Here is a 24,712-nt window from a genome sequence, read left to right as displayed (position 1 = left end):
AACGGTACCAACAAAGAAGGTTAACAAGGGAAACTATTCACCTTATTTCCTGGTGGCAATACAAGACCTCACACTAAGGCCAAGCCTGGACCTCCGATTCATAAACAAATTCATTCACACGCAACACTTCAAAATGACAACACTGCAAGAGGTAATCCTGCTCCTGCAAAAGGGGGACTACATGGCAACCATAGACTTAAAGGATGCCTGTCTACACTTACCCATGAATCAGGCGCACAACAATTATCTCAGATTTGTGCTGGAGAAGGTACACTACTAATTCAAGGCCGTGCCCTTCGGCACCAAGAGTTTTTACAAAATGTCTGGCAACAGTTGCAACATTCCTGAGAAGAAAGGGGATTCACGTCTACCTTTTTCTGGATGACTGGCTAGTGAAGGAAAAAATAAAGGTAACATTTCAAAAGGACATTCTAACAGTGATACCAACCCTATAAAAACTGAAGTTCTCCATAAACCACAAGAAATCAACCCCACAACCACAAGAGAAAAATAGTTTCCTAGGAGCAAGACAGGATTTGAAGGTAGCATGTGTGTATCCAACTCAGAAGAGAGGTACAGGCTATCATAGAGCAAACGCTCCTTTACCAGAGTGGGCATTCCCTGACAGTGAGGGCAGTCATGGAAGTGATGGGCATGATGGCATCATGCATTCTCCTCATAACCCATGCAAGACTGCACATGCTCCTATTTCAAGAATGGCTATCCAACAATTGGTCTCAAGTGGTTGTAACAGTGCAGATACAGAAAGAGATACAGTGGCGAACATGCTAAAACATAACCCTGGGGAGACTTTTCAAGACAACTCTACCGGTGAGCATTACAACAGATGCATCTCATAAGGGGTAGGGAGCGCACAGAGGCACCCTAAGAATTTGGGGTCAATGAAACAGCACAGACGCAATAAAGCACATCAACCTCCTAGAGATGAAGACGGTGCTGCTAGCGCTGAAGAACTTTCAAACGCACGTAACAGGGAAAACAATACTGATTCAGATAGACAATACAACAATGTTTACCTGAAAGAATAGGGAGGCACAAAGTCATTCACCTTAAGCAAACTAGCCCAAGAAATATGGCAATGGGTGATATCATAGAGGATCAACTTAAAGACCATTTACCTGCCAGGGAAGGACAATATGGAGGCAGACAGTGAAGAAGTTCACATAAATGGGAACTAAAACAAAAAAAGCGTAGAAAAAAATCTTGAGGCTCTGGGGCTCACCAACAATTGACTGGTTCGCAACAGCAGAGAACAGGTAATGCCAACTCTTCGCCTCCAGGTTTCATCACCACCGGTCAGAAGGGAGTGCACTGTCACTGAACTAGTCAGGGAGATTTGCCTATCCTTTTCCACTGATTTCTCTGATACCAAAGGAACAGGAGAAAACCAGACAACCTGGGACGGACGGATCTCATTCTGATAGCTCCACAATTGGCATAGACAAACCTGTTACTCAGAACTGCTTGAACTGTCAAAAGGGATAGATGATCAGAATCAAAGAGGAGCGAGACCTTCCCACAATGCAGAAGGGGCAAGTGTTCAACCTTGAACCAGCAACAGTTCAGCACCTGAATACATAGAATTCGGACACCTAAACGTGCCACCTAGCAACCATAGAAATACTAAGGGAGGCAAGAAAACCAATACCAAGGCAATGCAACGCGCAAAATGGAGAAGGTATCTCCTATGTTGCACAAAGAACAATGCTTTAGATACAATATCAAAACCTATCTCACTCATCTGCTGGTCAGCGGGTTTAACTATTCATCCCTTAAGGTCCTCTTGGAAGCAATTGTGGCTTACATCAGGGGAGAAGGTTTTTCACATCACCGGTGATCTAAAAGTTCCTAGAGGGGTCCAAGAGAATAGCCACCCCACCCCCCACAGGGAAGGCTCCAGCCTCTATGTGGACACTAAATACAGTTTTAACACAAAAAGTGGTGAAGCCTTTTTAGCCTATGCACAAAGCAGTACTCTGCTATATCACACTGAAAACTGCCTTCCTAATAGCAATCACATCGCTACGGAGAGTAAGTGAACTTCAGGCGTTAACAATCCAAGAAATGTATATGCAGATTCACAAAGACAAGGTAGTTCTCAGAACAAACCCTCGATTCCTACCTAAAGAAGTGAGCAAGTTTCATGTCAGTCAGAGCATTCAGTTGCCATTGTTCTTAAAAAAACAAAAAACACGACCTACAACTAGAAAGAACCTTGCATACCTTTGATGTGAAGAGAGCACTAATATATTATCTACAAGAGACCAAACAGGTTAGTAAGGGGAACCAATTGTTTATCTCATACGCTAAATCCAGCAATGGTTCACTCATTACAAAAAGAACAGTCACATAGTGGATTGTGGAATCAATACAAACATGCTGCTCCTCACCAGGAAAAACTCCACCCTCTCGCCCTAAAGTGCATTCAACAAGAAAGAAAGGCGCAGCTCTAGCGTTCATGGCAAACGTGCCCATAGACACTATCTGTGCAGCAGCAACATGGGCATCTCCACGCACGTTCACCAAACGTGTGGACATACAGATGAATAGGGAAGCTCAGGTGGACAGAAGGTACTACAACACCTGTTTGCAACCCAAAGACGGGGAGACCACTACATAATCTAATACACAGCAGGGGAATCCAGAACAGGATCCGTGCTGCAAAACAAAATGGTTTCTTAACAGTAGGAGTATTTTTGCAGCTTGAAGAGATTTCTAGATTCACATGTGACCCACCCATCTCCCTGGAAACGGCAGCAAGTCAAAAAGGTGGTAAAGAGGTCGTATATAAGGATGAACTGCAAGGAAAAAATATAAAACACAAGAAATATTAAAAAATAAAAAAAGGCATCTGAAGATGGCCAACCCGCAAGTGACCATTCTGGACTCAACCACTAGATGGTGTAATAATGTACAGCATGTGAATCCAGGAAACTCCTCAAGCTGCAACACTCCTCCTCCTATTAAGTAAACATTTTGTTACGTGGAAAGACAAACAATGGTAAGCAATTGGGGGGGGGGGGGGGGGTTCCAAAACCTTCATGTTAAGGCATATTATGGGCAAAGAACAATGGATTTGCTCGCTTCACCGCTGAGTGGTTCACAGCTACAGTCTTTTCTATATGGTTCACTTAGCTCTGTTTGTATGTCTCTTCATACCACACTTAAGCCATTTCCACATGTGTTAAATAGCTGGTGTTGCTATGATCAAATTTAGGGTCCTATATCAAGAGCCTCGGAGCAGTGCCTGTGGCAGCTTGAAGTGTTCATTTCGCTGTGCTCCCTTTTTATTTTTTATTTATTTTTTAACATGAGGAAAGTCCAGCTATGCAGTAAATTATGTAACCGTCTGCTGCTCAAATATTTTATAATTTCCAAGGAAAAGAGAAAATATCCGCAGAAAAGTTAAAATCATAGTAATGTTTCTTAGACCAAAGGCATAAGAGAGATTAGAATAACAGGCTGCACTAATTCATTTCATCATTCCTAAATGTGTAGAAATCCCACTATTTGAAAAGTGTAAGGTCTCTGTTCCCTTCGCACACACCTCTTTACAACTTCAGCTGATGTCCTTGTTTGTCTCCTTCACATAACTTTCCCAGTAAACTTCTCTCAGGAGCCAGTGTCCTGATGCCAGGGTATCTGCACCTTCTCACAGATTTCCTCATGCTCTTTAGCATGCGTCTAACCTGTCAGTGCACACATGCGTGTTACATTCATTCATGCCTATAGGAGTCACTGAGTGGGCTGTGGGGGCAGCTTCCCAGTGTAGATTTACTATGCAAGTGCTCACGACTCAGCTCAGCCTGCAACTTTGCTTTGCTGCTTTTGCTATTAATGAGTACAGTCAGTGCCTGTAGTGTTTCTAGGCTGGTAGTAGTTGCCACTGCATTTCCACCTCCTTGGCTCTACTCATTACTCCTCCTTTCTGCTGTAATTTCCAGAATATCCAAAACCTTTGGAAAATTATCAAAATCTACAGCAATCCAAGAAATCTGTGTTTTCTTTTGAAAAATCTGTGCTTCAGACGTGGAGTGTCCCTAGTTATAGCTTTACACCAAATGTACTCCTCTGTAAGGCATACGGCTATTGTCCAAGATGATGCAGGGCTGATAGTAGTTTGTTCATCTGTTTATCCTAGCCTCATGCTTGCAGGTATTGTTTCCAGGCACTCTTGCAATCAACAAAAAAGGGAGCGTGAGTGCAGGAAGGTAAAGCGAATTGCCAATGGTAACAGTGTGGTAAGCAAGGATCCAGAATTAGAGCCCAAGGAGACTAACCATCAACTGACCCGTTTTACCACATCTCCAAAGTAGAGACTTGCTGAGCTGTCGGTTAGAAGACCTTTCCCTTTGTAATGCTGGAGGAGTTGTAATAGCCGGTCACATATGATTGACTGAACATACCTCCGCCTCTTCCTGTAGTGCAGTCAAACCCATACCTCAAAGAAAATTAGTGTTAAAAAAAACCTTTGAACCTGTTTTTTTTCATTGTCCTTCTTTATGTGCCCCTCATGCCTCATACTATTACTATTCCATAACACTCATCGGTTAGGCAGTCAGTTGTAGTTTATACAGACTGCATAGTAATTTCTTTGTACTGCTTGACACTCTCTCACACTCGCATATGACCAAACTGATGTATGCCTTTTCATTTCCTAATACTGTATTAGTCCTCAGCAATAAACCACTCATTACCAACTGAACAGGCATTAAATAACTGAAGGAATCTACCACATGCCACTGGCCAAGGGAGGTCTTTATTTTAGTCCTCCATTGCCAGTCTCAATTAGCAGCATTTTATGATAGCTTTTGACATCTCACAGGGGCAATAGGGTATTGGATGATAGTTGCAAAAGTCCATCCCAGCAGTTCTGATTCAGGGCTCCTTCCAACGTATGCCTGTTAAAGATCACAAACTTTAAACAAGATATCTCAGAATGGACAACCCAGTGCAGTAACCAGGTCAGTGGACTGTGAAAATAAGAAACACCATAAAGGCACATGCAGAGCAGCACAAAGCTGCCAGCTTACTGAAAACCATAAACTGTGTATCTGTCTCTCATCATCTTCATCCACCACACTGCTAAGCACTGCATCCCATAACACACACCTCAGTGGTTATCGCACACCCCATGGAAACACTTCCAACATAGGATCAAAACAAAGATAACTTTCTCCCAACTACAGACCCTACACAGTGTAGTGTGTTATCCATGTAGGCAAGCGATTCAGCGCCCCACATAGGGGTAGTAAGTGCTATATCAAAGTTGCAATACAATATATTTTGCAAAAGTTCCATAGAAGGCCAGCATGCAGTAGGCTGCTGACGGACACTAATGGAAGCATTAATAGTATTTTGGGTAATCAGCATTGTCTGGGTTGGTACCTGTAATATGTGTGTGAAGAGAGCTTGAATTATTTCTACCCGTGGAGGGGGGGGGGGGGGGGAAGCTAGTTTAGTTTGGGATACCCCAGCTAAAACTGTTGTCTTTATGCATGCTTTTTTTTCACATCACTGTGGCCACTAGAATTATGCAGCAGGGGCGCACCAAATCATGGTGCAGGGTTTACTAAATTATACGGAATGAAAAAGCAAATTATGCGGCACATTTTTTGGCAGTTATACTTCATTATTTTTCTTTTTCTTTTACATAGTAAAACTGTCTGGGCAAATATTTTACCTCATTAGAACCAATTTAATAATAAATACAGAAATAAGCAACTGAAAGATGGCCCGTTAACATTTGCGAAGGGCCTTCCACTGCTCATGGGCACATGTTGCCACATTTTAAGTAACTTTTAATTCGTTTGAGCTCAAAACAATTTGTGTTAAATTCTGAAAATTATGCAATAGATGATGGAGTAGTGGCAAATCCAGAATTATGCCAAGAATGCCGTGGCAACTGAATCTCATAATTCAGTGGCCCTGGGTATAACGGAATTCTGATTCACTCATGTGTGCTTTCCATGGGCGTAGGTCATTCCTAAGGGAACAACAATAACCAAAGCCAGTGCTTCTGTCACAAAACTACTGTATGCCTGCTGAAGGTAGTGCATAGTGTGTGCACAAGGTGCGGGCACTGTTGCCTCTGGCACAATGCATCTATATATCTGGCTGTGGTCGTCCTGCTGCGGGCAAACTCTGCACCGGGTAGCGAGCGTCGCTGTCCTTGCTGAGGTTACTGCACCGTCTGTACACACCCTACTGTAAGGGCAGCAGCAAGCACTGCCTGAGCAGGGGCACATATTATTGCTATATCTGCTCGCTGGCTGGAGGTGGTAATACCCTGCACACACAGCATGTTTGGGGCACGGTGCACTGCTACTGTTAGCACAATATGTTCCCCTACTGCAGGGAGCACTTGCTGCTACTCTCACAGTATACTGCTGTGTGTCCGTACGCTGATAGGACCCCTGCTGTGACCGGATGCACACCTACTGCGGTCAGTACTTAACGTTCCTCTTACAGTACGATATTACTGCACGCTGATAGGACCCCTGCTGTGACCGGATGCACACCTGCTGCGGTCAGTACTTAACGTTCCTCTTGCAGTACGGTATTACTACTCCTACTGTACGCTGATAGGGCCCCTGCCGTGACAGGATGCACACCTGCTGTGGTCAGTACTTAACGTTCCTCTTACAGTACGGTATTACTACTCTTACTGTACGCTGATAGGACCCCTGCTGTGACAGGATGCACACCTGCTGCGGTCAGTACTTAATGTTCCTTTTACAGTATGTCATTACTACTCTTACTGTACGCTGATAGGACCCCTGCCGTGACAGGGTGCACACCTGCTGCGGTCAGTACCTAACGTTCCTCTTACAGTACGGTATTACTACTCCTACTGTACGCTGATAGGACCCTGTATTACTACTCTTACTGTACGCTGATAGGACCCCTGCTGTGACAGGATGCACACCTGCTGCGGTCAGTACTTAATGTTCCTTTTACAGTATGTCATTAGCACTGCTTTCATGTGCCAGTTCACTGGTAGGACTGTTGCTGTTAGTCTGTGCACTGGCGGATGCAGTGCTTGCTGCTCTTCTTACAGTATGTTATTCCTACTGAAACTCTACTCCTGTACGCTGGTAGGACTGTTACAGGATGTACACCTGGCGGAGGCACTGTTTACTGCTGATTTGACAGTGCTGCTACAACGTGCCTGTACACTGGTTGGGCTGCTGTTCCAGTGTGAACATTGGGCCGTATTACACAAGTGCCCCGGGGTGCAATGATCACGTTAGTATTACAGAAGACACTGGAAATGCTTGTGCTGCCGTCTTTTTGTGGGGTGCATATGTTGCATCTGTGCAATCGTGAGGAGTCATTTTTCCATCTGTATGAGGCGTTGCCATGTGTAAATGATGGCCAGCCTACGTCCCGGCGCCCACACTATATTGCAGATACTGGTGCTGTTTAATCACGAACTATGTGCCTCAAACGAAGTGCCACACGGTGCGCCCTCCTGCCTCCACCGAGGGGGCATGCAGATCCCTGCTACGCCTGGTGCAAATGAGTCCTCAGGAATTTGAGCCTTCGATGGGGAGAGCTCATTATATCTCTGGTCATGTTTGTCCTGCAGCGGCCGCATGGCTTCTGTTCAGTTTGGCAGGTAGAGCTGCTTCGTCACTGGATGCCTGAACACCTGATGTAGCTAACAATGCTGTGACCTTCTTCACCTATAAGTGATCTTGGAAACTTAACCCAAGTAAAGCCACCTCTTCTTTATGCACAGTTGGAATACGTATCTTACAATTCAGAAAATAAGCGCACATAACCCCTTCACTGAAGAGTGCACAAGTAACCTTTCTATCCTGAGAAATGGAAGCACAATGACATCTTTATGGTAAACAGAACTGTATTGCATCTCCGTCCTGGGAAACAGAACACTTAACACTTGTTTAGAATGACCAACTTTTGATTTGCATGGTATTACCCCAGGTTTTGCCCTTCTTTAGCAAAACCCTTTCTATTGACCAGTGGCAGTATACTTGTGCTGTCCCTTTTGAACATGATTGAATTGACAGATATCTAATTTGCACATTTAATTTACTTAACTCCCTAGTGTATGGTACCATGCGTACTTGGGCCTGAAAATTAAATTCTACTATTGAACTGCAGCCCTTATTGTGCCACTCATTAAAGTAGCCCTGTAAAACATGTCTTCATGCCCTTGCATTCTTTGTGTGCAGTTTTAAACTTCCATTTCAACCTGGCAAAAAAACCTTTGGCCAGGCCCAAACCTTTCTTTTTAAAACGTATGTCAACCCTAAGGTAGATCCTAAACGCCCACAGGGCAGAGTGCATGTTATTTGAAAAGTAGGACATGCATATTTTATGTTTTTTACATGTTGTGGCAGTGAAAAACATACAGAGTAGTTTTGTACTGTAGCAAGACTGACTCTCCTATTGGAAACACTGGGTTATATTATAACAATTGATAAATTGCTTAACTTTGGGAGCAGGAGTAACATGATTCAAGGGCTCTTTTGAATAGTAATTTAAAATCCAACTTAATGGTAAAGTTATATTTTATATTACTATTTTGGAAACAACACTTTTAGAAAGTCTTTTTTTCTGCTTAAGCCAGGTGCGCTGTTTTGCAAGTGTTACCTAACCCTTGATGGCTCCCCTGGAGTCTTGTGTATTGCTCACAGTGTGTGGACAAAGAGCCTTGGGTGCAGGGAGGGGTGTTCCTGTACTGAGCAGGATGGCTGGGGAACTGTACACAGCCCCTGCCTGAACATCAGAGGGTAGCCTGGGATTCTACCCAACCCCTTCCTGACTTCAGAGAGTGCCTGCTCTGTCACTGGCAGATGAAACTTAAACCTGGCCATGCCTGTCATTTGTCTATTAATCAGGCTGGCACCAAACCCAGTGGAGGTTGAAGAGCTGACCAGAATTGGTTTAGGGGGTGAACAAAGGCTTGCCCTCTGCCTACAGGCTGGTCCTGGGCATAAAAGTGGACCCTACAGATCTCTCAAAACACTCCTGGACCTGTGTGGATCAGAAGGACTGCCCTGTTGTCTGAAGAACCCAAAGGAAGACTGGACCTACTTACCTTGAATCCAGGACCCCAGAAGTGACTCAAAGGGTCATTTTGCTGACCTGTTTAAGCTACGGGAACCCAACAAGCTTCCAGAGGCCTCTATTGCCTGCAACTGCCCACCTGCCGGGTCTTAACTAGACCTACTGTGGCCCTGCTGCTGGCCTCTGATGAATGCGTCCTAACCCTTGGCTGATGTAAGAGTGTACTCTTTTTCTCCCCAAACTGCAAGATCTGAGACTTAGAAACGTCTTGCCAACTTTCTGCCTGGAGCACTGTCGGAGACTGGGACAGCTGTTAAAGATGCCAAATCACCGGTCGGCCTCTGCTTTTTGGTTTGTCTTGCTGAAGGAGATCAGACTTCCAAAAAATGTTGTCATTCCGATGGTAGAGAGTTTTATTGAGGACCGACGCCAAGCTGCCATCAGCCAACATCTAGGCCTTCCTGGGGACAGACTTTGCCTGCTCAGAGTTTTCCAGCCTTTGTGGATGACCGCGGCCATAGCCTGCTTTTCTGCAGCCCACCATCATCGAGCCCTGCCTCAGATCCAGCTTGCCCTGCCAACAACTCATCAATTACTTCTTTTTCTCTAGAAAAGCTTTTAACTCGAAGGTAAACTTTCCACCGGGACTAGCCTGGTCACTATATCTGACACACACTTCATTCCGGTTGGCCGGAACTTGTGGCTTTCTCACAGTCTTGCACAACCAGAAAGCCGCGCGTAGTGCTTTGGACTTTATGGCTTATCACCTTAATCTTTAAAATTGCGTAGCTCTGGTTCTACTGATTGGATTTTTGTCTTTTTGGTCTTCATTTATTTATTACATTTTAGTCTGTTTTCTAAATTGGGGTGAGATTTTGCCTTGTGTTGTATTTTCACTTTATTACTGTTTGAAGTGCTACATACACATTGCCTCTAAGTTAACCCTGACTGTTCTGTACCAAGCCACCAGAGGGTTGAGCACAGGTTAATTTGGGTTTTGCTTGTCCCTCACCCTGTCAAGGATTGCGGTTCCTGCTTGAGTAGGATTTCACCCACTCAGCCAGTAACCCAATTTCTCACAAGATACATAGGAAGGAAATGGGTAAAAATAAGTGCCCCCTATCGCCGACTCTAGAGATTTCATTTGTGTGCTGCACAATCCGTTGCAAGCAGCTCTTTCTTTTTTTAATTTTATTATTGATTTTTCAGAACTTTACCTGACTGGAGAGAGTGGCCTTCCTGTCTTCTAGTCTTCCTCTCTGTTTCACCTGAGCTTAGTCTAGTGCTTTTGGTAGGAGTGCTTGACATTTTTCATCCTTGGAGGCTCGCAGAGAGCCATGTTGTAACCTTCCCTCTCTGAATTCCTTTGCAGCTCTAACTTGCCTCTGCTCCAGCTGCATCAAAAACAACTTCACGTGCGAGACGGACGGCGCGTGCATGGTGTCAATCTCGAACGTGGAGGGAGTGGAGCACCACGTGCGGATATGCATCCCCTCGACCGAGCTCGTGCCCGTCGGCAAGCCCTTCTACTGCCAGAGCTCCGGGGATCTGCGCAACACGCACTGCTGCTACAGCGACATGTGCAACAAGATTGACCTCGTGGTGCCCAGTGGTGAGTAGGAACTATTTTTATTTACTGCGACCCCCTCTACCCCCACCCACAAACGCCACGAGCTTCGAAAGGGCAGAGCTTTTCGTCAGAGAAAGTTATTTTTAACTCTTCTGTTTACACGTCTTAAGCGCCTTCCTGTTATGTGAATTGTCTGAACCCACCAGCACGGTTTGCTGTAGTGTAAAAAGCAAAACAAAAAAAAAACACATATTCAGTATTAGTCGAATATCAGTCGAGTGATTGGTGGAATCCTGTTTGTCTTAATGGAGTCAGCATTCTTCATAGCAGTTGGCTCGGAGGCGAACATTATTTTGTCCAGTCGTGTTCTAGGTTGAATATAATTCAAGCCATCTGGCACACTTAGAGATACTGGATCTGACTTTGTGTTCTCTTTGCATCACATCCAGAACTTTCGGATATTGTACGTGGGAGGGCTGTGCTAATCATACAGGCCACGAAGAAGTGAGATTTAGGGCTCCGTTGGTCTTCAACAAGCTTTGGGTCGTATTTGCTTTTTCACAGGCGAAGTACAAATTGCCATAGACTCCGCATGAGGCAACTTAACAGAAACTTTAGTTTGTGCAGCTTTCTGTGTTAACACAGATAGCTGTCTAATTACAAATGAAAAGTGTGATGGGCTAACTTAGGAGGATAGCTACTCCTAAGAGTTGTACAAACTTTTTTTTGCTTATAACTGTTCTTGGTTCCAACAGAGAAAATTAACGAAAGAGTCTGTTAATGCCAGTGAGGCAAGAGGCAGCAAGGAAGGAGGGGTGTCAGTACACAGACAAACTGCAATGAGTCTGTTTCAACTGGGCACAGACCTGCTCCTCTACCTGCCCCTACCTTGCCTGCTTATTAGCTGGGTTTGCACTCTTCATGTCTGCCCGTCCGTGCTTTTAGGCATTTTTAGGGTGGCAAAAACCTTCACACACATGATTAGCCTACCATAATGATTGCTGGCCTAATACTGAGACGTGACATCCAGACACTGATCTGCACGTTCGCTGGAACTGATTGGTTTTGCTGGTGTGGTTGTGAACATTATTGAGGTTTGACCGAACCTTACCCCTCTTTTATTAATGTACTACACAAGAACTTTCCCCTAAAAAAATAAAATAAAAAAAAATGCCCCCCAAAAAATCGATCAACCCACTAGATGGACTTCATATTTGTGGCCCATTTCGGAATGTGTTCTTTTTTGCACTTTGATGCGCTTTTTGTGCTCTTGGCGTTAATGTTGACTAAGTACATTAATATCTGCATTACATGTCCTTTGTAATACAACAGGCCGTGTGAAGAATGATACTCCAACTATGTGGGGCCCAGTGGAGTTAGTGGCGGTCATCGCAGGGCCAGTTTTTCTGCTCTGCGTCATCCTGATCGTGGTGGTTTTCCTGTTCCAGCACCACCAGCGTGTGTATCACAACCGTCAGCGGCTGGACATGGAGGATCCATCTTGCGAGATGTACCTGTCTAAGGATAAAACCTTACAGGACCTAGTCTACGACCTGTCCACCTCAGGATCTGGCTCAGGTAAGCTTCTCAACTCTGCAAGATTCCCTCTGACACCCGCAGATTGCTTTTTGTGTGTTGTATTACATGGACACATGAGCCCTGTAGAGTTGACATGTAATGTCTTTCTTTTGAAGTACTTCTGCTACCAAGAAGACTCGAACTTTAACATGTTTTTGTTAACACAATCCTTCTTCTCTCACATTGGCACACCTCTTACTCTGCACTTGTACAGGACACAGCTAATCATGTACTTAAAGAGAGGCACCTCACCCTGTGCGCAAGTGGTCACATGCGCTGACCTAACACCCCACACCCCCTTCCCCACCCAATAAGTGCACACAGGCCCACTGCAGAGCATGCAGTTATGGACCCACCTCTCTCTCTCTCGCTCTCTCTCTGCACTCGTACAAAGAGACCTCCTGCACTTGTACGGGTAAACCTCTGTGTCTGCCCAGAGGAACACCTCTCACTCCTCCCCCAGGTTTCCTCTCTGCTCCTTTCAGACGAGCCTGATGCAGGCCATGGTGTGGCGGCATTTCGCACATGGCGGAAGGGCGGACGGTGTGAACTGGAAAAGGATGCACACTGGTTGCTCCTATCTTCTTGGGGTAGTGTTACGGAAGTCGTCAGCGGGTCCCAATAGACCGTGCTCTTAGTTCTCCGATTGGAGATTAGAGAGATATTTCGCAGAAAATAAATAAACAAAAGGCTCGGAATTACTGCTGGAAAGATACTCATAGAATGGTGAATCACTACACAAAATTGAGGACTGCAAAAGCATAAGTTAATTGTGCTGCAGGTAATACACTGCTTCAAATGACTGACGTGGCAGGAAAGCAACGCTGCAAGGAAGAAAAAAAAATTCAGGTGCCCTAAAAAAAAAACTTGTGAAACCGAGACACTCCACTGAGGTAGTTGCTGGGGGAACAAGAGACAGTGCAAGATAGGACCATGAGAGTACAACACAAGAAGAGCCGCGGAGATGTAAAGAATTTTACGAGAGATTATAAAGGGACATTCTGCATTGACATTGTAATGGTGTGACAGGAAGTGGCAAGGGATAGACTAATATGAAATAATTCCTAAATTTCTCTGGGTAAAAGTTTGGTGGTACAGGACAGAGCATATAAAGACAAAAGGATAACCGCCAAAGTTAATCGAATGACAGAGCGAGAGAGGAGGCAGCAGATCAGAGAGCATGATAAGAGGCATAAATAAAAGGCTGCGGTAGAAAGGACCACCAGAAGAGAGCCACAAGAGAAAGCTCAATTAAGAATCCACCCCCAATGGAAGTCCAGACCCTCCAGGAATGGCAAGGTGGTATGTGTCTCAATGCAGCGCCCCAGTGGGTATGAGGTTCAGATGCCTGGGACCCACGCAGTGCACCTAACATGTAGGTGGTGGGGGTTCCTGTCTGGTGGAAAGTCACCACTTGAATCCGCCCCAATCCACTCAAAACAACCCGCCCACTCCTATTCAAAACAATCCACCTCACTCCAATCCAATCCACCTCACCCCATCGCAATTCACCCCACCCAAACCCACCGCACACCCACCCAATCCACCCCACACCAACCCAATATGCCCCACTACAGTCTGCCCACTCCAATCCAAACCAGTCTGCCCACTCCAATCCAAACCAGTCTGCCCACTCCAATCCAAACCAGTCTGCCCACTCCAATCCAAACCAGTCTGCCCATTCCAATCCAAACCAGTCTGCCCATTCCAATCCAAAACAATCTGCCCCACTCCAATCCAAAGCAATATGCCCCACTTCAGTCCAAAACAACCTGCCCCACTCCAACCCTCACCACTCCACCCTGCTGCACTCCAATCAAAAACAATGTGCCCCACTCCAATCCAACCCACTTCATCTCACCCCGCTCCAGTCTACCCCACTCAAACCCAGTTCCCCGCTCTCCAGTCCACCACACTCCAGTCCAGTCTACATCAATCCAGTACACCTCACCCCACTCCAATGCACCCCACTCCATCCACCCCACTCCAGTCCTATCCACACCACCCCAATCCAATCCACCCCACTCCGTCCCACCCCAGTCAAACAAAACCAACTCCACTCCCTCACTCCAGTTCAATCCACCCACACCGCCTCATCACACTTCAGTACAATCAACCACCTTAATCTACCCCACTTCAATCCAGTCCACCCCTCTCCAAGCAGTCGACCCCACACCAGTCCAGTCAGCTCTAATGCAGTCCACCACACTCCAATCCACCGCACTCCAAGCCAATCTACCCCACTTCAGTCCACTCCACCCCAATCCACTCCACCCCAATCACCTCCCACACCAGTCCGATCGCCTCCCACCCCAAATCAACCCACCCCATGCCAATCCATTCCAATCCACCTCACCTCGATGCAATCCGCCCTAGTCCAATCCACCCCACCACAAGCCAATCCACACCACCCCAGTCCACCCCTCTGGCCCATCCCATCCCATTTCAATTCAGTCCACCCCACTTTAATCAACCCACTCTATTCCAATCCACCCCACTCTACCTAATCTAGCCCACCCCATCCCAGTTCAGTCCACCACACTTCAGTCCAATCCAGCCAGTCTACCCCACTCCAATCCACCCCAATCCAATTGATTCCAATCCAATCCCCCCCACTCAGTTCAATCCCCCCAATTCCACTCCAATCCACCCCACCCCACCTCATTTCAATCTGCCCCACTCACTCCAATCCACCACACTCTACTCCACACTGTCCACTCTATCCCAATCCAGTCCACCTCACTCCAGTCCATCCAGCCTGCCTTACCCCTCCCCTATCTAGTCCACCCCTCCCCTATCTAGTCCACCCCACTCAAATCCAGTACACCCCACTCCAATCCACCCCACTCCATCCACCCCACTCCTATCCACCCTACTCCAGTCCACCTCACTCCAATTCAGCAAATCCAGTCCACCCCACTCCAGTTCAATCTAGTCCACAGCAGCCCAGTCCACCCCAGCCATAGCACTCCAATCCAAACAACCTACCCCAATCTAATCCACTCCACTCAAATCCACCCCAATTCCATCCACCTCACCCCTTTTTCAATCCACCCCACTCCAATCCACCTCACATCAATCCACCCCACCCTACTCCTATTCAGTCCACCCCACTATCTCAATCCACCCTATTCCACCCCACTCCACTCTGACACACTCTACCACTGAACTCTACTCCCCTCTACTCAACAACACTCTACTCCTACCCCACTTTATGGCTTTCCAACAAATTCAGTCCACTACACTCTGCTCCCCCACTCCACTTTGACACTCCACACCACTAACTTTTAGCCATGCTGAACAGCAGTCACACTGGTGTACAACATGGGAAAACCCATTGCCAGTAGCTCTTGTATAGGTGAGACCTGTTGGCTTTGCCAGTGCTTGTTATAAATTGGGTGTTGTCGATTTTGTTCTTCAATTGTTTTGGTGCTGTTTAAATGCTTACCGTATGAAAGTACCCTCTTTTTGGCATGGTTACCCCCACTTTCTACCTGCTGTCAGCATTCCTTGACTGTTTTCACTGTGATCCTGATAACCAGGGCATCCTCCCAGCCCCCCGGGACGAAACTGGACAAAGGAAAGGGGAGTGACCACTCCCCTGTCCATCACCACTCTAGGGGTGGTGCCCAGAGCTCCAGCAGGTGGCCCTTAGATTCTGCCATCTTGAATCCAAGGTGGGCAGAGGCCACTGGGAGCATCTGAGTGGCCAGGTCAGGTAGGTGGGTCCTCAGATTTGACGTGCAAGATTCCAGCAGGACTTCTGCATCGTTTACTTCCTCTTCTGGCCACTGGGGCTACAAATGGACCCTCAAGGAACCGACAATCTGCAATTTCAGCAACAACTCCTCTCTGCATCATTGTTTCCCCGGCTTCAGCCTGCACAAAAAGTAAGAAGGAATCTCTCTTGGAGTGAAGGAGTCACTCCCCTGCATCTGCAGGCATCAACTGCAACAACAACTGGCTGCATGGATCTGCTCCCCTCCGGAACTTTGTGGATTTTACATCACAGGTTGTGGTCTGGAGTGATTCCCTTGGTCCTCTCTGCCAGCATTCCAACTTGGGAGACGGTAAGCCCTTGCCTTTCCTTGCAGGACAGTACCACTGTGCACTGTGACTCTTGCAGCTACTATGGCTTGTTTGCTCCTCCTTTAAGGGATCTTCAGGATTCATGTAGCTCAGGCCCCCAGCACTTCTTCCTGCCAAGGACAGTCTCCTTCCTGCTGCCCCAGTGACGTGGGACTCCTCTTCAGGTGTGCTGAGTGGGCCTCATTGTGACTGCTGTGCCTGCTGTCAGTGGGTTGCCTGTGGGGGCTGCCTCCTCTTGTGACTCTCCCAACTGCTGAGGGTCACCCCGGACTCCCCTCCTTGGGTTGAGTCCCCTGGGCCTTGCTGGTCATCTTCAGCTTTGCAACTCTTCTTCTCCCTCTCTTGCATTTGCCAAGGCTTGTTGGTGGTCTTCCTGCACCACTGACCCACTGCAAACTGACAACCGACGTGAGACATCACCTGCATCACTTCAGGGACTGTGCTGCACAGCTGGTCATATTCATCCCCTGTTGACCTGATTTTTGAGCCACAGAAGGGTGTGTAGTGGCTCCTGCCGCAACCGGATACTCCAGCACGAACTGGAATGGGTCACCTTCCTTTGCAGGTCCTCTTCTGCCAGAATCCACCTTTGGGTTCTTCCAGTCTTGTTTGGCTCTTGCACAATCCTTTTGCTGGTTTTGGGGAAAACCAGGTATTACCTCTGCTCTCCTGGTCGCTAGGGGTCGATCTGCTACTCATCTCTTTGGGTTCCTAGTTCCTCCAGCTCCCCTCTAACAGTTCCACATCGTTGGGTGGGGGACTGTGTCTCGCATTCCACTTACTTAGTATATGGTTTGGTCTTACCCCCTCCCCCACTACAGTATTTTCTTTTGTTTTTGCCAATGCCTATTGCTTTCTATGCTCTTTACTGATTGCTATTGTTTATATAAGAGTGTATTTACTTACCTCCAGTTTGGGGGCTGCCTATTCAGTATTCTGAGTATTGTGTTACCATAATAAAGTCCCTTTATTATTTTAACACTGTGTGGTTCTTTCATGTGTGAGAGTGCTGTGTGACTATAACTGGTATTGCAAAAGCTTTGCACGTTACCTCGATAAGTCTTGGTTGCTCATCCACAGCTACCTCTAGAGAGCCCTGGCTTCCTAGACACTGCCTACACTTCACTAATAGGGGAAAACTGGTATAAGGTAATAACACCATCGGTGCTCACCACACACCACCCACCACCCACCACCCAACTTCCTACACTTAGCACTTGTTCCTCGATGTAAGCCTTGCTGACCTGTGCCACTGCTTCCCAGGGTTGAGTGGAGGGCTTCACAGAAGAAACCTACTGGACCCCAAGGGGTTGGTAAGTGCATTACACGGTGAGGCCGCACGACCACACCAAATAATACACTCAGTTTCCTCACATATGACAGAAGTCATTTCCAACAAGACGAATGATGAGATTGCAGCCTGCCTATGCACTATCTATAGACGATAGTCATTAGCAATAGTAGTGAATGTGCATGTAGTGGTCGACACATTTTACACACTGCAGTATTTCTTGAACAACAGTTGACTTACTAGGGAGTAGGTTTAGCTTGGTTGGGTAGCCAGCGGTGATGGTATTAGACACAGGTGTCAGTTTTCAAGTTGAGTAGGCGTTTTATAAAAAGATATTTTTCATAACTTAAACACTCCATACTGTTCCCCTACTAGGCTTGTAGAAAGACAATTTATTAAATACATTTCATTAGATTATTCAAAATGGAGTGAGTAAAAATAACCTTACCTAAGCAACGGGATGTGTAGCTGTGGATATGTGTAAAGTTTAGCAAGATGGAAGACAGTGAATACCTGGGAGAGGGGCGCCTAGGCTGGGGTACGAGAGGCTTGAAGAGCAGCCATTCGTCTACTATTGAGGTGCTGTGGACCAAAGAAGACAGCTACAATAAGATGGATGGAGTACACAAATGAACGTTGCAGTTGTTCACTGGTTAGTGTGTATCCACAGCCTGCTTATGAAGAGCAGCTTCACAGGTAGTCTGGAATATAAACGCTGGTAATGTCTGTGTTTTCATCAATGCAAAACAGCCATCAGAGAATTGCAAAGGATCTGGTGCTACAAGAGGAACTCCCAGTGAAGCTGAGATTTACCTGAAGATTATGGAAAAATGTCAAGTTAAAATTGTGGAGTCTCTGCTCTGTTGGCAGAAGAGGAGGTTGATCTGTAATGGAAGTACCTTTCAGGTGGAATATTTCTTGGGCAATATTGCAATATTTGCACACTAATTATACAGTGCAGTACAGACAGTATGTTGAGCAGAAGACTAAGCCATTTGCACTGTGCCTCTCATCTGAGGTCTAGCAGAGTTAATCTGTGGCGTTAATAGCTAGAAATCTTCTTTACTGAAATGTTACAGGATCTCCACTTGTTGTTCATACGGTCCCTTTTGGTTCTTCCTATGGGTTTTGCAGATTGCTTTCGAGTCACTGTTTCAGAGTTGCACATGTACAGTTCGATTTTGCTTCCAGGTCATGCATGCCACCCTCCCTTTTTGCATCTGCCTCTAGGGGGCACATTTTGACGTCTGGGTTGCACATGTTCATTTCTCATTTCTGACTTTGAGTCACACATGTTCACTTTTTATTTTTTTCTGGACTCATAGGCTCCTTTCTCTGCATCCACACCACACTCATGCAGGCTTACCTATTATTTCACCTCTCAGTCATCGCTGCCTTGATCTCAAGGGTCCTTCTTTGAATATATTCCTCATTACAGGTTTGCCGCTCTTCGTCCAGAGGACGGTAGCACGAACCATTGTTCTTCAGGAGATTATTGGCAAAGGTCGTTTTGGTGAGGTGTGGCGTGGAAAGTGGCGAGGAGGAGATGTGGCAGTCAAGATATTTTCTTCACGCGAGGAACGGTCCTGGTTCAGGGAAGCAGAAATTTACCAGACTGTTATGCTCCGCCACGAGAATATCCTGGGCTTTATTGCAGCAGATAATAAAGGTAACAACGTGTGTTACTACTGATGTGCTGCTGGATGTTCTGTATTTTCTCCACTTAATTTTTTTGAGTTCTTCAGTTTGTGTTTTACTGTGCACTCCATCCACGTATACATTACATGCCTGTGCAACCTAAGTATACATAATTATCTCTAGCTATCTGTTAATCCAGCTATTCGACTTAATGAACTCGCAGATTCTCCCCCTCTTCTCCCAATATCACACCTAACTTCTGTTTATTTATTCTACCAGAAAGAAACAAGAATAAGTGAATTGAATAGTTTCTTTGAGAGCACAAGACTAATCTCAGTTACCAATAACAGCTAACATTCACTAGATTAACCATTATCTTTGGGTTCTGAGCAGCGTGCTTCCCGGCACAAAATGTTTCAACATGTCTTAAGGAGCAGAAAACACCACGCAAATGCAATTACTTTACAATACAATACAGTACATAATTCCCCTATGTGCCTCACTGTCGGCATCATTCACTCCTCTTTTTATTTGATACTGCACTGTCTGGCTTTTACCTCTCCTCTTCAACTTTTATACACTTTCTGTCTGTTGCATTAAATCCACCTCCTCTACTCTTATGCACTAAATGTCTGTACCACAAATCCTCATGCTTCCATACGCCATTCATCGTTTCAGCTCTACACTTAAAGACACACTGTCTATGCTCTTCACCTTTCTGTCTCTGATCAAGCACCCCATAGTCTTTGCTTCTGCTGTTTCTCTCCCCATGTTATTCACTCTTGTGGCTCACCTAGGCATTGCTCCTGAGAGTGACCTAACATCTTCTTCTGTCGATGTTAGATAATGGCACATGGACGCAGCTGTGGCTTGTCTCAGACTACCACGAGTATGGCTCCCTCTTCGATTACCTGAACAGGTATTCTGTGACCATTGAGGGGATGATCAAGCTTGCTCTGTCGGCAGCCAGTGGTTTGGCCCACCTGCACATGGAAATTGTGGGCACGCAAGGTAAGATGCACGCTCCGGGTGGCGTTTGCGTGATGTTTTTCATCTTTGAGTTTTGATCAGGCACACGCAAAAATCCAGTGATGGCATTTGTACCCTGGGGCTCTAAATCGAGAAGAAACTGATAAGCTGGCGGAACATACTGTAGTGATTTCCATGTACTGTCAGCATTATTTTGCATGGTTGTTAAGGTTGGCTGTGGGCAGGCAGTGATCTCAAGTAATTGTGTGCTGATGTTAAAAGGTTGTGTACTGAGGTGAAAGTCCTTGGGCAGTGTAGCTTATTCAATGCCCCGAGACCTTTTGCAAAGTTTTGGAAGCGGACGCTCGCATGAAGGTACTAGTTTGACACTAAGAAAGTGATGACAAAATAAGTTTTTTTTTTTTTTTTTTTTTTTTTTTTTAATCCATCTCGCTGAAAATTACTTATGGTCTTTCATTTGTCAGTGGGATCATGTTCCTAGCACTTAAACATTTTAATTTTCATGCTAAATCATTTGTAACCAAGCTCATGCACAGAGCTGATTTCTTAAATCCTGGTGGGTCATTGTCCTGTTTTACTGGTTAAAGAGTGTAATTTCTGAGTTATGGATTTTTTATTTTTTTTGCTTGGGACGCATGTGGTTTTGCCTATTGTTTGGAGGCACTGACATGCTTTCTCCCAGTTCTGTTGTGGCAATGAAATATATTTCCTTGTTCTCTGCAGTTGCATTTTTGTCATATTCTAAAGAGACCGTGGCATGTGTTTCCCCTTTTCTTTGTTCTGTGGAGGAAGATGGGTATGTTTTTCTTTGATCCCACGGTCAGGTGGGAAATTAATGTTTGTGGATGTGTTGCTGTAGATATGCATACTCCTGCCATTCTTCAACTATACTGTGACGTAATTCGAGGTTACCCAGCAAGCAGCCATCTGTCACAAAGTGACATGCACATCCACTATGAGGGTGATAGCTTGTCGAGATGCTTTCCAAGTTGGAGCGGATAGTGCAATTTCTCCCCATGCTGAAGAGCATGCTCTTGTCCACCGTTAAAAACATTCAAGTCACCCCTGAAGACTAGTGTAACTCCTAGGGTTGAGAGGTATAAATCTTTCCCCAGGGACCCTTTCAACATTAGGGACTATGTCCCAGGTGACTCCATACAGCCAGTAAGCGGGCCTTTGCTTAAACCACATGTGACGACCCGCCGCCTGACGAGGAGAGCAAAAAGTTGGACGTAGCCAGCAAAAGGGTTGCCATAGGAATGATTACCAAGTGACACCATAGCCATCATTTCCATGGGGCTCCTCTCCTACTACCATTGATCCGAGGGGGAGGAATGCAAAAGATGGTGAAGCATCTCAGTGAGGAGCTCAGGAAAAGGGGCAATGATATAGTTTCCGCAAGCAAGACTTTCTCAAACGCTAACATACGTTGTTGTTCCTTCAATGCAAAGGGCAGAGCCTTCTGGGGGGGTTTAATACCAGCAACATTCACAGAGCCATGCCTTGCTCCATTTCTTGGGGTTTAAGCCGGAGGTTTAATAGCAACTCCTGAACATGCCCTTTGATGGGACACACTTATTTTGCACCTCAGGTTGATGAGATGCTGGAAAAGATAAAGGACAAAAAACATCTCCAAATCAGGGGGTGCCCTTCAAACTCTGGCTACCTCCATCACACACCACCTGTTAGGGGAGATTCCCAAGATTTCCTGTCTCGCTGTTAGGAAATCACATCAAAGCACTAGATAAAGTGGTTCATCGCAGCTACTAAATAGATCTTCTCACAACCTCTCCAAACATTCTACACCATGCTTATACCCTTCGTAGAGGACACCTCAGCCTTTTAGAGGAAGAAGTGCAGGTGTTACTATGCAAGGAAGCCATAGAAAGAGTGCTCCACACCACTGAGGCAGGGGTGTCTACTCTCTTTACTGCTTTGTCCCCAGGAATGATGAGTCACCCAAGCCCCACAATCTATACAGCCTGTCGGAGTGTTTTCACGTGACAACTCTTGAGGATATCATTCCTCTGCTGTAATAAGGCAACTATATGGCAGCGCTCTTATCTGAAGGATGCCTACTTTCACATCCCCAAACATCTTGCCCTGTGGTGCTACCCCTGCTGTGTGGAACTGTTCATAATTACCAATTCAAAGTGTTCCCCTTTGGGGTTGCCACTGCTACAAGAGTCTTCACAAAGTGCCTAGCAGTTGTAGCTGCTCGTGTAAGGAGGTGGCACATCCATGTTTCCCTTACCTTCACGATTGTCTGATGTAAAGTGCAGGCAGGCAACAACGCCTAGCTAACACCCAAGTTTCATCCCCCTGCTTCACAGACTGGGATTCACTAATGCTACTAAATCTCACCTACTATCCCTGCAGGTCAAGCCCTTCCTGTGGTCCGCACTGTTTGTCGTCACACGCAAAACTTGCCCCAGCCAGCAGAGGGTGTTAGCATTCTATCAACTCCTACATCTGTGTCAGCCTAAACATCAAATCAAAGTCAGAACTGTCATGCAGCTCCTAGAGATGGTGGTCTCCGGATCCTCATGGGACCCCACGCCTGACTCCAAATGTGCTCTTTCAAGAATCCCTCTCGACTTCATGGTCACAAGCAGAGGGTGTCTGGGAAGATCTAGTGGTGATCAACTCCAGTGCTTATAGTTCTTTTCAGTGGTGAAACCACAACAGTCTGTTGCAGGTCAGGGCTCACTCAGACCCCCATTCCACTACTCAGACTCTTCTCTCGCTGTCTGGGTTTGGGGTGGAAGGGCATGGTGACCATATGACAATGCAGGGGGTGGGCCCCCCACCACCGCTCCACCCACAACACCAGGGACGGCACACCAACAATCTTGGGCTGATAGCCGTACTCTTCGCTTTCAAGGCCTTCCTTCAAGTCATTTGGGGAAGTAGTCTTTATCAAGACTGATAATATGACTGGGCTGGATTGCCAATAGAAGCAGGGTGACATTGATCTCCACTGCTATCAGCGTTCATGCAAGAGAACTGACCTTGGGCTATCTGCCACTGCATTACATCTCCTAAAAGAGTACCTTCCAGGAGTAGACAGCCTTGCAGACCTGCTCATCAGGACTCCACAGAAGGTCCACAAGTGGTAACTTTACTTGCATGTCCTTCTACAGTACTTCCAATTCCATGACACCCTACAGATAGACCTGTTTGCCACTCCTGAAAACACAAAGTGCCCAAACTTTCCATTTAGGTTCCCCCACGTACAGTCCATAGGCAATTTACTGTGGATGAACTGGTCAGGAACATTTGACTACTCTGTTTTTCCCGCTGCTTCTGTATGTGGTATGGAACATAAAACAAACCTTTAATGCTCATCCTAGTGCCCCTCGTGGGCCAGGTAACCCTGGTACTCAACACTCCTCAAGATGTCCATCAGCCCCCACGAAAAGATACCCCCAAAAGACAGGACCTTCCACACACAACCAAGGTCAAATTAGCCACCTCGACCCCAAGCAGCTCAATCTAGCACCTGATTTCCGACAGTGTGTTTACCTGCAGAGACTGAGACAGAGAGACACTGAGACTGTCTGTCTCATAAGCCTACCATGCAGGCCTGCTATGCTGCACAGTGGAAAAGGTTCGTCCACTACTGCATTTCCACTCAAAATAATTTCCTAAAGCTAGTCCAGGTCATCATTTGTTATCTTGTCCATCTACAAAAGTCAGGCTTTGTCTACACTTCTATGTAGTTGCCTCTAGCTGCCATTGCTGTACATATGCCAACAGGAAGCACTCTTCAGTCGTTTGCTTCCCTGTAGTCAAAGAATTTATGGCAGGCCTCAAGAGCATCATCCCTATCAGAGTTCCTCCTGCTCTTGTAGGGAACCACAATGTGGTCCGTTCATCCACATCTGTCCGCCTTTTTGGCCTGGCATTTTTGCCTGTCGCAATTTTTTTGGGTGGAAAGTGTCTTTCCTCGTGGCCAGGTGCATTACTGCACTGTAGGCCCTTACTCTCCAAGACTCTTTTATTCAGGTTCACATGAGCAGGGTCATTCTCAGAATCAACCCAATGTTCCACTTCAAGGTGGATTCCCCTTTCCACCTGACCCCAGAATATAGAGCTGTCAGTTTTTTTTGTTTTCCCCCTGAGCCACACTAGGTGTCGGAGAACCTTTCATACACTCTGTAAAACGTGCTCTCAATTGTTATATCAATAGGACCAAGCATTTCTGTAGATCTGACCAGTTTGTAGCTTTTGCAAAACCACACAAAGGCCAGGCTCTTTCTAAGGCTGGTATTGCCAGGTGGATAGTCTAGTCAACTGCATCAAGACCTGCTACTATAAAGCTAAAAGAGCCATCCCTGTTACCTCCGGGGTTGTCTACATGCAAGAAATTAGCCACTTGATCAATCCCACACACCTTTACCAAGCACTATTCTGTGGCCAGCTGGCTGTGATTGGCCAGACAGTCTTGAAGACCTTGTTTCAGACATTTGTATCATCCACATGCTAGTCACTGC

General features: G+C 46.1%; 1 protein-coding gene across 4 annotated transcripts in view; it reads left to right on the top strand.

The window, feature by feature from the left end:
* The window catches only part of ACVR1B (activin A receptor type 1B), a 76,145-nt gene that overhangs the window by 29,338 nt on the left and 22,095 nt on the right, over positions 1–24,712 (top strand). For all 4 annotated transcript variants that reach the window (XM_069230530.1, XM_069230532.1, XM_069230531.1 and 1 more), the window contains exons 2-5: positions 10,433–10,672; positions 11,963–12,208; positions 19,027–19,257; positions 20,070–20,237. In XM_069230530.1, the coding sequence (XP_069086631.1) occupies positions 10,433–10,672; positions 11,963–12,208; positions 19,027–19,257; positions 20,070–20,237 (885 nt within the window). The remainder of the gene's footprint in view (positions 1–10,432; positions 10,673–11,962; positions 12,209–19,026; positions 19,258–20,069; positions 20,238–24,712) is intronic.

The sequence above is a fragment of the Pleurodeles waltl genome, chromosome 4_2 (genome assembly GCF_031143425.1).
Source record: "Pleurodeles waltl isolate 20211129_DDA chromosome 4_2, aPleWal1.hap1.20221129, whole genome shotgun sequence".
Lineage (NCBI taxonomy): Eukaryota > Metazoa > Chordata > Amphibia > Caudata > Salamandridae > Pleurodeles > Pleurodeles waltl.
This window is presented reverse-complemented; position numbering and strand designations above follow the sequence as displayed.